Here is a 14,052-nt window from a genome sequence, read left to right on the forward strand (position 1 = left end):
AAATTATACTCCCTTCGTTTTGTTTCCCTTTATGGAAAAAATTACTTCTCAAAAAGTGAGAATTTATGGGGTTCACCTCACTTTTTTAACTCTATATCACACCATTTAATAATCTAATTAATATATTATAAATTTATAATTTATCATAAGACTAAATTTTATCCAATTCATTAAATCGAACACCGTGCATGTGTTTATCAGGCCATTTGGCCCGACAAGATGGCCCATTCAATAGAGTGAAAAGTGTTAAATTAGGCCTTAAACCTTATGTATATTAAAGTGGGCCGAATAGGGCCCATTTAACACACACAGCCAAACTGGTCAATTATACTTTATAATTAAATTACATTAATCAAGATTCTCTCTATACAATTGTTATAAAATTGATTATTTAATAGAAATAAAAAATACTAATAAATGTGATTTATGACTCATTACATTATAAACAATTTTGGTTAATTATAATTTATGATCACAACTTCTTTTATTTAAAGCATGACTTTTACAAAATTATTTAAACATGGCCCGCGTAGAAAATATTATTAAAATAATAAACATTTTCTTTTTTGGAGATGTATCCGAATTCCGAAGCGACCTACTTCTCCTTTCCCTCCATTTTCTCTCTCTTCATAGGGGAGTGAAGAGTAGTGAGAGAGAAAATCAGTCAGCAGCATTCGCTGCAAAAAAGCACACTTCTCCCTTTGCCGCTGTGTGTCAATTTCCGCTCTCGCGCTGGGAATTTCAGCTCGGTTTCCTCGGAATATCATCTCTCCGGTGAACTACTCTCTCTCTCTCTCTATCTCTAGTATGCTTCTAGCGCGTGATTTCCGCCCGAACATTAATGATTTATGGCATTACTTTCATGAGCTAAATATATACGTATATGTGTGTTGATTTTGTAAATGTGCACACAGGTTTTTTTGTTGGATTGTATGTTGCTAAGCTGAATTTTATTGCTGCTCCTGTTTGTGTATATATATACTATATTTTTTCAATTTTGTTTCTGTTTTCATCTCTGCGCTGCTGTATCGTACACCGCCGTTCTATTTGGGACCCCTACATGCCTACTGTTACAGATGTTGATAATTTATCTGTTTTTTTAACCTACATTTGATCTCTATGTTTGCATGTTTTGGTTCCTTAATGTTTCGCCCCCTTTTTTTGAGATGAAAGGATTCTGAGAAATTGGGGCGCTTTAGATTAATTCTGCTTGCTCGCAATAGCCAAGGCACGCGATGGAGGGAGTTTCTCTATTTTGGTGAACTTGTTTGCTTGTGATTTTCTGATTAGGTTATTGCTAATTTGCACATGTTATTGATATATTTCTTTCTTCCAGAATTGAGGTGATGTGATTTTTTCTGAGTTTATCCCATGTTAATATGCTGCATTTGCATTTTCTATACTAAATTTTTCATAGGAATTCTTTTTAAACATTGTTGAGGGCAGGTGTTTCTGCTGGTCAGAATTTTCGTAGGTTAGACTGCTTGTGATGCATTACTGCTGTGCTGTGATATGTTAATTTGCAACCTTAACTGCTAGCTGAATGTTTGACTAAATTCTGTTTTTCTGGACCTATTCTTTGGTCCGTGTTATTTATTTTACGAACATATATTCCACTCATCATTCTGTTTATTTAGTCCACTCATTGAAAGTAGGAATGGAAAAGCCACCACCATTGCCAACTATACAGGAAAGTTTGAAGGTAGAAGGTGCTGAGTCTGCTGACCTTCCTGAGAGGTCCATAATGATAAGACCTGGATTTGGGACTTCTGGAAAACGTGTCCCTTTGCTTGCAAATCACTTCAAAGTTTCCATCAAAAATCCAAATCAGATTTTTTACCAATACAGTGTAAAGTACAAAAAACCCTTCCGTTTTTCAAATTTAACAACATATAGTATGCATTTAACATATCCATTCCCGCTTCAGGTTTCCATAAGTTATGAGGATAATAAGGCTGTTGACGGCAAGGTAATTGGGAGGAAAGTCATTGATAAACTTTACCAAACATACTCTTCCGAATTTGACAAGAAGAGATTTGCATATGATGGGGACAAGAGTTTGTTTACAGTGGGGCCCTTACCACAGAACAAGTTTGAATATACGGTCATTCTTGAGGAATCTACTGCCAAGAGGTGATTTCATTATCAGAATTTGTGTTGCTTGTGCCTCGTCGTTTTCATTTATCTCTTATTCCCGTGTAGTAGTGGTAACCCTTCCGATAATGGCTGCTCGACTGAGCCTAGCAAAAAGTCTAAGCACTCTCTACGGTCAAAAACATTCAAGGTAGAGATCAGTTATGCCGCTAAGATACCCTTGAAATCTTTATCTCTTGCCCTTAAAGGAGCTGAAATAGAATATGTTCAAGATGCGCTGAGAGTTTTAGACATCATTCTAAGGCAACAAGCAGCTAAACGGTAAACCACGCTACCTCATGTACTGTATTTGTTTGGTTGTTATCAGCTGCCTAAATGGTAAAAGTTGGATGCAGCGGGTGTCTCTTGGTTCGACAATCATTTTTTCATGATGACCCGCTGATGTTCACTGATGTTGGAGGGGGTGTGACAGGCGTACGAGGACTACATTCCAGCTTTCGTCCAACTCTTGATGGTTTATCTCTAAATATGGGTATCACTCAACTTGATTTTCCTTCACATGGTTGCATGTTTGGCATGTGATGCTTCTTGGAGAAATAATGGCACTAAATCTCTTGTTCAGATGTATCAACCACCATGATCTTGAAACCAGGACGTGTTGAGGATTTCCTTCTTGCCAACCAAAATGTTAAGGATCCTCGCTATATTGACTGGGCAAAGGTAGAAAACTTCTAATGTATATTGTAGCTTTTCTCTTACTTTTTTTATCTGCTTGTTTATGATATGGAGATTGAAGCACAGGCTAAAAAGATGCTGAAGAATATGAGGGTTAAGGCAATTCATAATAATAAGGAGTTCAAGATTATAGGTTTGAGCGAGAAACCTTGCAATCAGCAGTTGTAAGTTTGTAAATATAAATCTGAGTTCTCTCTCTCTGTTCTTTGCTGAACCATTTGACACTTGTTTACATTTTCAGTTTTTCCTTGAAAGTCAAAAGTGGTAGTAATGCTGGAGGCAGTGATGAGGCCCTTGAAATTACTGTTTATGACTATTTTGTTAAACACCGAAATATTGAACTTAAATCTTCATCATACATGCCATGCCTTGATGTTGGGAAACCAAAACGACCAAACTATCTGCCATTAGAGGTGCAAATTTATCTCTTGTTCTCTTATGAACTCTAAATGGCTCATTCAAGAAACTTAATCATGTCTTCTTTCTGTATTTTCTAGCTCTGTTCTCTAGTCTCTCTTCAGAGATACACAAAAGCTTTATCAGTGACCCAGAGATCATCCTTGGTTGAAAAATCAAGGCAAAAGCCACTTGAGAGAATACGAGTTGTAACTGACGTAAATTGTTCAACTTATGCATTTTTTTTTTCTCTTTTCTATATTGCAGGGTGATTCATTTTTAATTTTTTTTCCAGGCTATGACAAAATACAAGTACGACGAAGATCCGCTCCTTGTCTCTTGTGGTATATCAATTGAAAAGCAGCTTACTCAATTAGATGGACGGATCCTTGATGCACCAAAGGTAGTTATTGTCCTTTACCGATTAATTATGTATCAACAATGACTCTTTTCTCTCTTTCACCTACAGTTGAAGGTTGGAAATAATGAAGATTTCTCACCTCGAAATGGTCGGTGGAACTTCAATAACAAGGTATAATCTTTGGGCATTACTTTCGATAACCTGACTTATGGGACAGGAAAGCACTGATTGAATAAGAAACATAGTATTTTTTTTACTGGGTCACATAATTGTAAGATTTTGTTTCGTTAGAGCACACAAATACATTGACTGAACTTTCAACTAATAATCTGGCTTTGATCTTTGAAGAAACTTCTGAAGCCCCAGAATATAGAAGAATGGGCACTTGTAAATTTCTCAGGACGCTGTGATTCTAGTCATCTTTCCCGGGAGTTGATCAACTGTGCGAGGAGCAAAGGCATTGTATGGTGTATTATTTGCTTCTCTCTTGTTGTCTTCTTATATATGCATGCTTATATATCTTCGTTTTGGTCCTATAGGAAATTGAACGCCCATATACGATCATTGAAGAAGATCCTCAGTGCAGAAGAGCTAGCCCTGTCGTACGTGTAGAGAAGATGTTCGAGCATATTATGGCTAAGCTACCTGGCCCTCCTCAATTTCTGCTTTGTGTTTTGCCAGAACGGAAAAATTGTGATATTTATGGTAGTAACTATGCAGTCCCCATTTCCAGGATAAAGAGTTTCTGACTAAAGTTATTAGCTATTTAGTTTATAAGTTTTGTTTAAACGCATAGGACCTTGGAAGAAAAAATGTTTGAGTAACATGGGTATTGTCACCCAATGCATTTCTCCTATCAAGATCAATGACCAGTACCTAACAAACGTACTTCTCAAAATAAATTCCAAGGTATCAAGCCAATAAAACCTCATAAAAATGATTCTCTTTTTTGCCATATCCTATGCCATGTGACTTTGTTATGAATATTTTTCAATTTCATATATAGCTAGGAGGAACCAACTCATTGTTAGCAATAGAGCATTCCAATCGCATTCCACTAGTTACAGATCAGCCAACCATGATCTTGGGAATGGACGTTTCACATGGTTCTCCTGGTCGATCCGATGTTCCATCAATTGCTGCTGTAATTATTCTGCCTGTTGAACTTCTTACTGTATTGTGTTGGGCATGATTTACTTTATGCCTAACACTTTGATGTATTTTGCTTTTCTATCACTATAAGGTTGTTGGATCACGAAGCTGGCCATTGATATCAAAATATAGAGCAGCTGTACGAGCTCAATCTGCAAAGGTGGAGATGATTGAATCTTTGTTCAAGCCACTAGCAAATGGGCAGGATGATGGTATCATGAGGTGCATCATTCAAAAGGAATTTCCAATTTTTCATCCAGAATTTTAATTTTTGTACTAGTAGTTAAACAAAATGCTGAGGCAATGGCTTTACTATTTGCTTCAGAGAATTACTTTTGGATTTCTATCAAACCAGTAATGGACGCAAACCAACTCAAATTATTGTTTTCAGGTAAGAATGCTTGTGTTGAAAGTCTTATTTGCGTTTTAGTTATGCAGCATCGTGTTAGATTCGGTCAAAAATATCAAATCATTTCTTTTCTGCAGTCAACGTTTCTTTGTTTTTTTCTTTGGATTGGCTTTCTTTCATGGTCATGTGGTTTTGGTGGATGGATATTTCTAACCTGGCATTTATTCTTTTGTTAAAGGTCCGAACAAATATGAGATGAATAATGACAACCAGTTAAGTAAGATTTGTGGAATCTGATCAGCCTGCATATAGTTGCTTTATGATCCAATTGAATGAAAAAGCTCCAGAAAGCATTTCTGCTGTCTGGCTATCCACTTAAATTATTATTCTGAGTGCAGTCTCCATACTTTTTATTGGGTTTTAGTCTTCTCTATTATTGTATTACTAGATTAGATTTTATTTTTTAAGTTTTTATATCTAACTTAAAATGCTTTAAGTTATCATTATTATATTTAGTATTATTTATTTCTCTTGAGAGGCTCTCCGCATGCAACTGTTGAATTAAGTTTCTTCTGGTACAAAGTTGAATGGGTGGATTTCTCATGTCTGATCTCTTATTGGGTACTGAACTTGTAGTCCTTCAAATGATCACATGACCAACCATTTAGATTCATAAATCTCAGTGCAGCTTTGTCATCCTTTTTGTTTTGATCGCTAATGTATATCCACTTTCTGTCAGGGATGGTGTCAGCGAGTCCCAGTTTACTCAGGTTATAAACATCGAGCTTGATCAAATGATCAAGGTAGATTTTCATCTTAGATTTCCTGATATCGTATTGAGCTTCTGCAGTTGTCATGGATTTTAGACATTATGGACTTTCGGTTTCAATTAGAAACAGTGACATCCCTGTATGGATTTTGATAGCTAGAGATTTTTAGTTTTCTGCATCGACATATGTGAATCTGAAACCTAAGGAAAACAACGATAAGAAGTGTTTTTCTGCAAGAGAAAATGGAACTACTGGACTGTCGTCCTTGACAAACCTTATGCAGTTCAAGACACCTTAGGTGAAAAGTATTTAACCAAAAAACTAATAGAAGCCATACTTAGACCACAATTCAACATGCTTGTCTTTGAAGGAATACCACAAAGCAACAAAATCTATCATTTTGTCAGGTTCTCTCAATTTCTTTCACATCTCATCACTGAAATGCTCCCAATTGCAGTGCTGTTATTTGTATGACATGTTGAGATTAGTTCAAACCTCATGACGAGCCTGGCATACTATTTTGGTTGCTTGAGATCGTAAACTTTGACTATTTCAGGCATATCAGCATCTCGGCGAGTCTGCTATTCCAAAATTCACAGTGATAGTAGCCCAAAAGAATCACCACACCAAGCTATTCCAAGCTTCAGCTCAAGACAATGTACCCTGTGGTCCGTTTCTTTTGGTTTATGCACTCTGATTCTGGTTCATGACTGCAAGAATAGAATACGTAACCTCTCTCTCTTTTATGCAGGTACCGTTGTGGATACTAAGATTGTTCACCCTAGAAATTATGATTTTTACATGTGCTCTCAGGCGGGTCTTATAGTAAGATATTGCCAGCTCCTCTATTTTTCTTTCCTTTTGTTTTTCTTTTTCCTTTTCATTTTCTTTTGCCATTAGTTGCCGAGATAATATTGTTCCGCCAGCATTCATAACGTTTGATTATAAATATCAGGGAACTTCTCGACCTGCCCATTATCATGTCTTGCTTGATGAGATTGGTTTCTCCCCAGATGCACTGCAGAATCTGATCCATTCACTATCATACATGTAAGATTTTAGGCTTTATACGTTTTCCCCTCTCTTAGTATAAACGGGTTAAGTAATATACATGTTAACCTTTTCTTCGCTTTCCCTTTTAATCCTCTCTAGTTACCAGAGAAGTACCACTGCCATCTCCATAGGTATATATCATCAACTCCTTGACCTTGCCTTAACATTTCAACTGTCAAGCTCATTTCGAAAAATGAAATTGATCACTGTCTGCATTTTTCAGTTGCACCGGTATGTTATGCACATCTTGCAGCTCACCAGGTAGGTCAGTTCATGAAGTTCGAGGACTTGTCTGAAACATCGTCTGGACAGAATAGCATGACGGCAACAGGAAGCATCCCCATCCCCGAGCTGCCCAGGCTCCACAAGGATGTTGCTGGATCCATGTTCTTTTGTTGATATATGCAATGGATTGGATCTGTTTGGCAGTGAACAACTCAGAAAATAGGCGTAAATAGTTGGTGACTTCGACGATCGGGTAAATAGGGAAGCTAACCCTGAAACTAGGTGAAAATTTTGTGAAAATCTCCATAGATTTTGCTTAGACTGTGGCAATTGAGGGGGGTGAGATTTTGATACAAGAGAAGGTTGAAGCATTGCCATCTAACATGATTTGTACACACCTTTTGGCTCACCTCTTCATGATTTATTTATTGTTATTATTAGTTACATTTGTTCAAAGAATTGTGTCAACATATTTTGATCTTAAATGATTCTCAAAGAATTCACAACTATGGATTTGATGAATATGTTATGAATTCTTTAACAATGGCATAATATGTTAAATTTAACTAACATACCAATGATTCTGATGAACGCATTGTAGAAATAAATTGGATTATGGTAATAGATTCATCTTGTGAATTATTTTATGAACGCATTGTAGAAATAAATTGGATTATGTTGATAGATTCATCTTGTGAATTATATTATTCTGTTTCAATGTGGATCAAGCGAAACAATCAACTTGAGAGATGTAAAAAATTGTTACTCCCTTCCTCTCATTATTATAAGTGGTTCAAACATTTTGGACACGTAAATTAAGAAGAATGTGTGAATTGATTTAAAGTGGTAGAACTTACAATTTTTAAGGATTAAATTTTGTCATCTATTGAAATAGGCCACACTTATAATGGGACAGTCCAAAATATAATATATGTCACTTTTAGTGGGACGAAGGGAGTATTATTTTATCAATTATTATATAAATATTATTTTTTAGTATCAAAACTAAATCTGTAAGTTTGGAAAATAAAATCATGTTATATAGTATGTTAAGAATTCACAATACTTTTCATATATTTAAATTGCATTACCTAATGTGAAATATATTAGATAGTGCTAATATAGTATTCTCTCCGTCCAAAAAAGTACCTGACATTGTGTTCGACGCGAGTTTTAATAAAAATGAGTGGTTAAAGTTGAATTATAAGGATTGAGTGTGCATCATGGAGTGGTTTTTTTAGTAAATTAAATAACAAGTGTTTGTAAGGTTAAATTATAAGAATAAAGTGCAGAGTTTAAATCTTAAAATGAAAAGTGATATATTTTTTGTGAACGCGGAATAAATGCAATTGTACTATACTTTTCATAGACGTAGAGAGCATTGGAGATAATAAACCAACAATGTATACATAAAATTATCTATCTCTAGTCTTTTATCCTAAAAATGTATGAATTTTCTTATTAGGCAACTGATAAACAATTGTGTTCAACTAAAATTCATTTGGCTCCTAAAAAAATTCAGTTGAAATGATCATCTTCCAATTCTTAGGTATTAACAAAAGCATTGTCCATTTTTATATGGACACATCAGAAATCAGATTTGACATTATCCACAAATTCAAGCATGCAGAAACAAAATCCATAATCTTGCTCTCATTCTTGTAAAATTTGATTCCAAAACTTGGAATCCTAATTGTCTTAATTTTTCATCAACCCAAACTCCTCACTGTCTGAATCCTCATTCAAGACTATATATATATATACACACTCCAACAATGGTAGTGAGAAAGAAAACATATTCTAGTAAATTTAAATATGGACACATTCATCTGCATTTTTCTTGTGTTTATTTCATGTTTCTCCTCTGTTGCAAGCAGACCTCACCTCCCCACACATAATGTCAGAGTCCATGCCGACGCTGACGGCCTCTGCAGCGCGGCCGTGGAGCCACACAACTACCCTTGCCATGAACATAAAGTAATGTGATAGTGATTTTGCATGAGTTGCAGCTTCATATATTCTTGTAAATAATATGAATTGAAACCCTTTTTTTTTTTTTTTTTTTTTCTTTTTCATCATTTTTGCATATGATTTTAGGTGACAACCAACGATGGATATATCCTTAGCTTGCAAAATATTCCATATGGAATATCAGGCAAGACAGAAGGGGAAAGGCAACCAGTTCTCTTACAGCATGGAGTTCTCATGGTTTGTTTGTTTGTTTTAGTCCTAAATTTTTATTCCTTCATTGCAAGTATTTGGACAAGCTCTTTAGCTGTAAATTTATTATGCGAAAATGAAGGTTAAAAAAAAAATCTCCCTTTAAATCCCTCAATCCATCATTTTCTACGAAAGAGAATTTCACTCTTTCTCATTCCTTTTCACTCCAAACAGGAATTAACAATATTATCACCCCAAAAATAAGGAATGAGAAAGGGTAAAATTTTATATATTTTGTAGAAAATAAGGAAAAAAAAAAAGAGATTTAAAGGGAGAATCTCCTTTTCTCATAATAAATTTACAACAACAAAAAACACACACCAAAAAGATAAAAAAAACAATAGCCACCTTTTTATGTTTATTATCTTAAAATGACTATTTTATAATCATTTATGGTGAAGAAATTTGATGATAAAATAAGGCGTTTTTGTGTGGTGCAGGACGCGGCGACATGGCTGATTAGCCCACCCGATCAGTCCCTGGCTCTGGTCTTGGCTGATGAAGGGTTCGACGTGTGGCTCGTGAGCACACGAGGCACGGACTACAGCCGCGGACACACTTCCCTCAGCCCTGATGATGCAGTACCATTCTTGCTCCGTTTTGTTACTATTCCATCATGATCAAATTGTAGGTTTTTTGGGCTAATGAAGAGATCTTCCTAGGTCTACTGGGATTGGTCGTGGGACGAGCTCGTTGCATATGATCTTCCGGCAACTTTTGAGTATGTTCATGCTCAGACGGGGCAGAAGCTTCACTATGTTGGGCATTCACAGGTAGGGAAGGAGACAACGACGAAATCGTTGTCTATTAACGTATAGACAATGTATTTACGGTTTGTAGTCTATTTGGGGCGGTAATAAACAACATGCCCAACACCGTTGTCTATTTCAAAATAGACAACCATGTTTTGGGCTTGTTGTCTATTACTGCTCCATATAGACGACAAACTCGTATATACTCTAATAGACAACGGTTTTAAGGCCGTTGTCTAAATTAGTGCTCATAGACAACGAGATGCTGAAAACTGTTATCTTGTACTGCATGCTTTTTATGTTGTTGACGAGCCCAAATTTTGTGCTCGTTTTATGTTAAGGAAGATGTTCGTTTGTAGGGAACTTTGATGGCTCTTGCTGCAGTTTCTAGTGGAGATTTGGTGAGCATGATGAGATCAGCTGCATTGCTTAGCCCTATTGCTTATCTAGGTGAAGTCACTTCACCTCTAGCAAGAATTGGAGCAGAAACTCTTCTTGGAGAGGTAAAACTAACTAGTCGAAATAAATTATTGATTCTTATTTTATTTTCTTTTTGATGGGATTTTTATTGTATTGCATCTTTTTGTGACAGACATTGCATTGGTTGCACATCAATGAATTCAATCCTAGAGGGTAAGATAACTTCTAGAACATTCTTGAAGATTGTTTGTTTCCTCAACTTTTGTACCATACCAAGAAATAGTTAATTCACCACAAGAATTTAAAGAATGATGAACAAAAAAAATAAACTTTTTCATTAATTTAACCCCATAAATTGAACAAAATTGATTTTCACGAGAATTGGTTACTCAGTTCGTTTGTCTCTACGAGACTACGTCTATAGGGCGATGTCAAGCCAGAGATTTTTCACCGTTGGATCGCCAAGATCGGGCTCGAGTATTCAGTACATTCAGGCTCCATACTCCTAACAACTTGAATAATGCATTAATTGAATTTCGAACTAAAATTGTTGCTGAGTTTATGAGGCTTGAATAATGTATTAATTAATTGTATTTTTAATTTTTTTTCTCTAGAAAAGCTGTGATTGAGCTTCTAAAGTACATGTGCAAGGAAAAAGGCGCAGATTGCACCGATCTCTTGACATCTTTCACAGGTAGTATGTTCAAGAGGAGCTAAGGGGGGCTGAAGCCCCCACCAAACTTTTTTTTTTTTTTTTACCTCCTTGAACTCAAAATGTAGAAAATATAACTCCACCTGAATCAAGATTCTTACATTTCTTGAAGTTAAGATGAATCTCATTGCTATTATAACACTAAGTCAGTGTTCTTTATTTTGAGTTTTTATAGGTGAAAACTGCTGCCTCAACTCTTCAATTGTGAGTGTTTTCTTACAGCATGAGCCTCAGCCAACTTCAACCAAGAACATGATCCATCTCTCCCAGAGTTAGTACCAATTTTTTTTTTTTTTTCTAGGGTTAATTGCATGTAAATATTCAAAGTATATGGAAATTTTGATTTTTAATTAAGACTATTTTCTTAGTGAGTAAATACATATTTTAATTTTTTGGAATTCGATCCAAATTTCAATTCCGATCAACTTAATACTACGTGGAAGTAATTCACATAGGAATAAGTATGGCCGGAATTTAATTCGGGCCGAATTCCGAAAATTGAAAGTTCATGTATTTATTGGTCAAGAAAATAGTGCTCATTAAAAGCTAAAACATGGATATACTTCGTGTATTTATAGACAATTAATCGAGCATTATCAAGAGAAGTGTATTTAATTTTCTTGTTTAATTTGCAGTGATAAGAGGAGGCAAGATTTGCAAGTATGACTACGAAGACGAGGAGGAGAACAAGAAGCACTACGGCACGCCTGCTCCTCCCTCGTACGAGATGAGCAGGATTCCGAGTGATCTGCCTCTCCTCCTCGCCTACGGAGGGGCGGATGCCCTCTCCGTGGCGAGGGACGTGGAGCTGCTGCTCGACAGCCTCGACGGCCACGCCCGAGATAAGCTGGTTGTGGATTATAGAGAGGATTATGCTCATGCTGATTATGTGATGGCTGTGAATGCTAGACAAGTGGTGTATGATCCTCTCATAGCCTTCTTTAGACTTCAATGATAGAAAATGTGTGTGTGCTTTTTTTTTTTTTTTTTAATATCTTCACGTGGATCGTGTCGTGTTGCGTGTATTGTTTTTTTTGGTGCGCGTCGTGTGTATTGTCGTTGTGGATGTGAGATGGCATGCAGATGATGTCATCAAGTGTAGCATCTACGAGATTTAATGGTCTGATGAGCTTTTGTGTTTGATATTTGTAAGAAAAGTTTGAATTTTGATATATAAAAGTATAATTTCATCCGTCAAAATTTGTTTTTAAATACAAAAATATAATTTCGTCCGTTCATTTTTAAAATCCTAGCTGCGTCCTTAGCCAGAGGCGACCAAAGTTCACGTGCAAAATAAGAGTATTGAAAGGAATCAATGAATATATCCTTCTTTATCAAATGGAAATTTGTTATTTGTGCCTATTACTAAGGTTAAAACACCTCACCCCTTTTTATTTTAGCAACTGAATTAGACTTGAAAAGGAATATGATGAAGGGTGAAAAAGTGTGACATGCAATATAAATAATCTTTTTTCAAAAGAGGGGCAAAAAATAGGAAAATAGAGTATCAGCCTCACATTATTTTATTGTCACTACTAGAGCTAGGCAGCTAGCAAAAAAAACAAAAAAGAAGAAGAAAAAAACATATCTTTTGAATTTATTTAAACGCAATTGCAAGATTATTATTTCACCTAACTAGTTTGTGAAAAAAAGTAGTAGAGATATTGTATTTACTATTTAGACATAATATCGTCGTCCCCTTTTTATTAAAGAAACGTAAAGCAATTTAAAAGTTTGGTGCAAGGTAAAAAATAGTTTGTCGTTTTCTATAATATCATCAATTAATTATGATATATTGATACGTGTATGCTTATAACAAGAATTTAAAGAATGATGAACAAAAAAAAAAACTTTTTCATTAATTTAACCCCATAAATTGAACAAAATTGATTTTAATTACAGATATTGTTCATCGTGATTTGGAATAATATCTCTTCGTGGTTTTCGTTTCAAAAAAAAAATTATGATATATTGATACGTGTATGCTTATAACAACATTATTAGACGTAATATTTTTAGAGTAGTGTTATTTGGATAAAATGTGCCGAAAATAAAGGTTAAATATTTTTAAAAAATTAATTTATTTTAAAATATGTTTCACATTTAAAAAGGATTAATTTAGTTTTATTGTTTTTTTCTCCACATTATATTTTTTGTATTTTTTTATTTTTTAAATTATTATGAATTTATGGTCATGAGTTCGAATCTTTATCAATTTTTTTTATATAGATGGAGACACAATAAAAATGATTAATAAAGTAGTGGAAATGTTATTAATGCCCTAAACTAAAGGCTAAAAGTTCATCATGAATTCATAGGGGAGCTTCGAGAATATCAATTCTAATCTACATGAGGAGACTATGGTATATTTACCAAACCTCTCATTTTATTTTTAAAATTTTTCTGAAATCACACACATCTAAAGATGACTAACCCCCAACCTATTTATTCAATGGGAAGCTATTTACAATTAAATTGTGCTTCGTCGAGAATTTATTTGTTATATTATTGGTTTGGCTCAATTTGCTTAGACCCCTAGCGCACAATCTAGCCGCATAATTAGGTGTGCAAACTGGTTTATTAATTTGATTTGGTTCAATTACAGAAATTTAAAAAATGAAATTGGTTTCTTATCTTTAAAAAAAGAAGAAAAAAAACCCAATAAAATCGAAATTGGTTTCGATTCTATATGATTTTCATAATTTTTGTTTCGATTTTCTCAACTTGGTTGCCAAACTGAATTTTCTTAATTTAGAAATGAAACAACTAGTTTAGTTTCAATAAATTTAGAATTTCCAAAACCCATGTTATAA

At 34.8% G+C, this 14,052-nt stretch overlaps 2 protein-coding genes across 4 annotated transcripts; both read left to right on the forward strand.

The window, feature by feature from the left end:
* Positions 1–581: 581 nt before the first annotated feature.
* LOC131009418 (protein argonaute 16) lies at positions 582–7,659 on the forward strand. Of its 3 annotated transcripts, none has more exons than XM_057936731.1 (23): positions 582–774; positions 1,638–1,849; positions 1,928–2,133; positions 2,203–2,415; positions 2,490–2,626; positions 2,717–2,814; positions 2,896–2,993; positions 3,071–3,242; positions 3,327–3,443; positions 3,521–3,628; positions 3,695–3,757; positions 3,935–4,048; positions 4,126–4,291; positions 4,383–4,495; positions 4,593–4,730; positions 4,830–4,960; positions 5,064–5,129; positions 5,827–5,890; positions 6,414–6,525; positions 6,609–6,682; positions 6,813–6,907; positions 7,010–7,041; positions 7,134–7,659. In XM_057936731.1, exons 2-23 carry the CDS (start codon positions 1,658–1,660, stop codon positions 7,307–7,309), a joined length of 2,685 nt encoding a protein of 894 aa, XP_057792714.1. In that variant the 5' UTR covers positions 582–774; positions 1,638–1,657; the 3' UTR covers positions 7,310–7,659. The 3 variants fall into 3 exon arrangements, with proteins under 3 accessions (XP_057792714.1, XP_057792717.1, XP_057792715.1); XM_057936734.1 differs by having other exon boundaries at positions 598–774; positions 2,206–2,415; XM_057936732.1 differs by having other exon boundaries at positions 599–774; positions 1,656–1,849.
* A 1,277-nt stretch (positions 7,660–8,936) lies between these two features.
* On the forward strand, positions 8,937–12,451 carry LOC131009419 (triacylglycerol lipase 2-like). The gene is made up of 9 exons (XM_057936735.1): positions 8,937–9,112; positions 9,233–9,343; positions 9,796–9,936; positions 10,018–10,128; positions 10,467–10,610; positions 10,700–10,740; positions 11,142–11,221; positions 11,415–11,510; positions 11,875–12,451. Exons 1-9 carry the CDS (start codon positions 8,951–8,953, stop codon positions 12,192–12,194), a joined length of 1,206 nt encoding a protein of 401 aa, XP_057792718.1. The 5' UTR covers positions 8,937–8,950; the 3' UTR covers positions 12,195–12,451.
* Positions 12,452–14,052: the final 1,601 nt, after the last annotated feature.

This window comes from Salvia miltiorrhiza, chromosome 2 (genome assembly GCF_028751815.1).
Source record: "Salvia miltiorrhiza cultivar Shanhuang (shh) chromosome 2, IMPLAD_Smil_shh, whole genome shotgun sequence".
NCBI lineage: Eukaryota > Viridiplantae > Streptophyta > Magnoliopsida > Lamiales > Lamiaceae > Salvia > Salvia miltiorrhiza.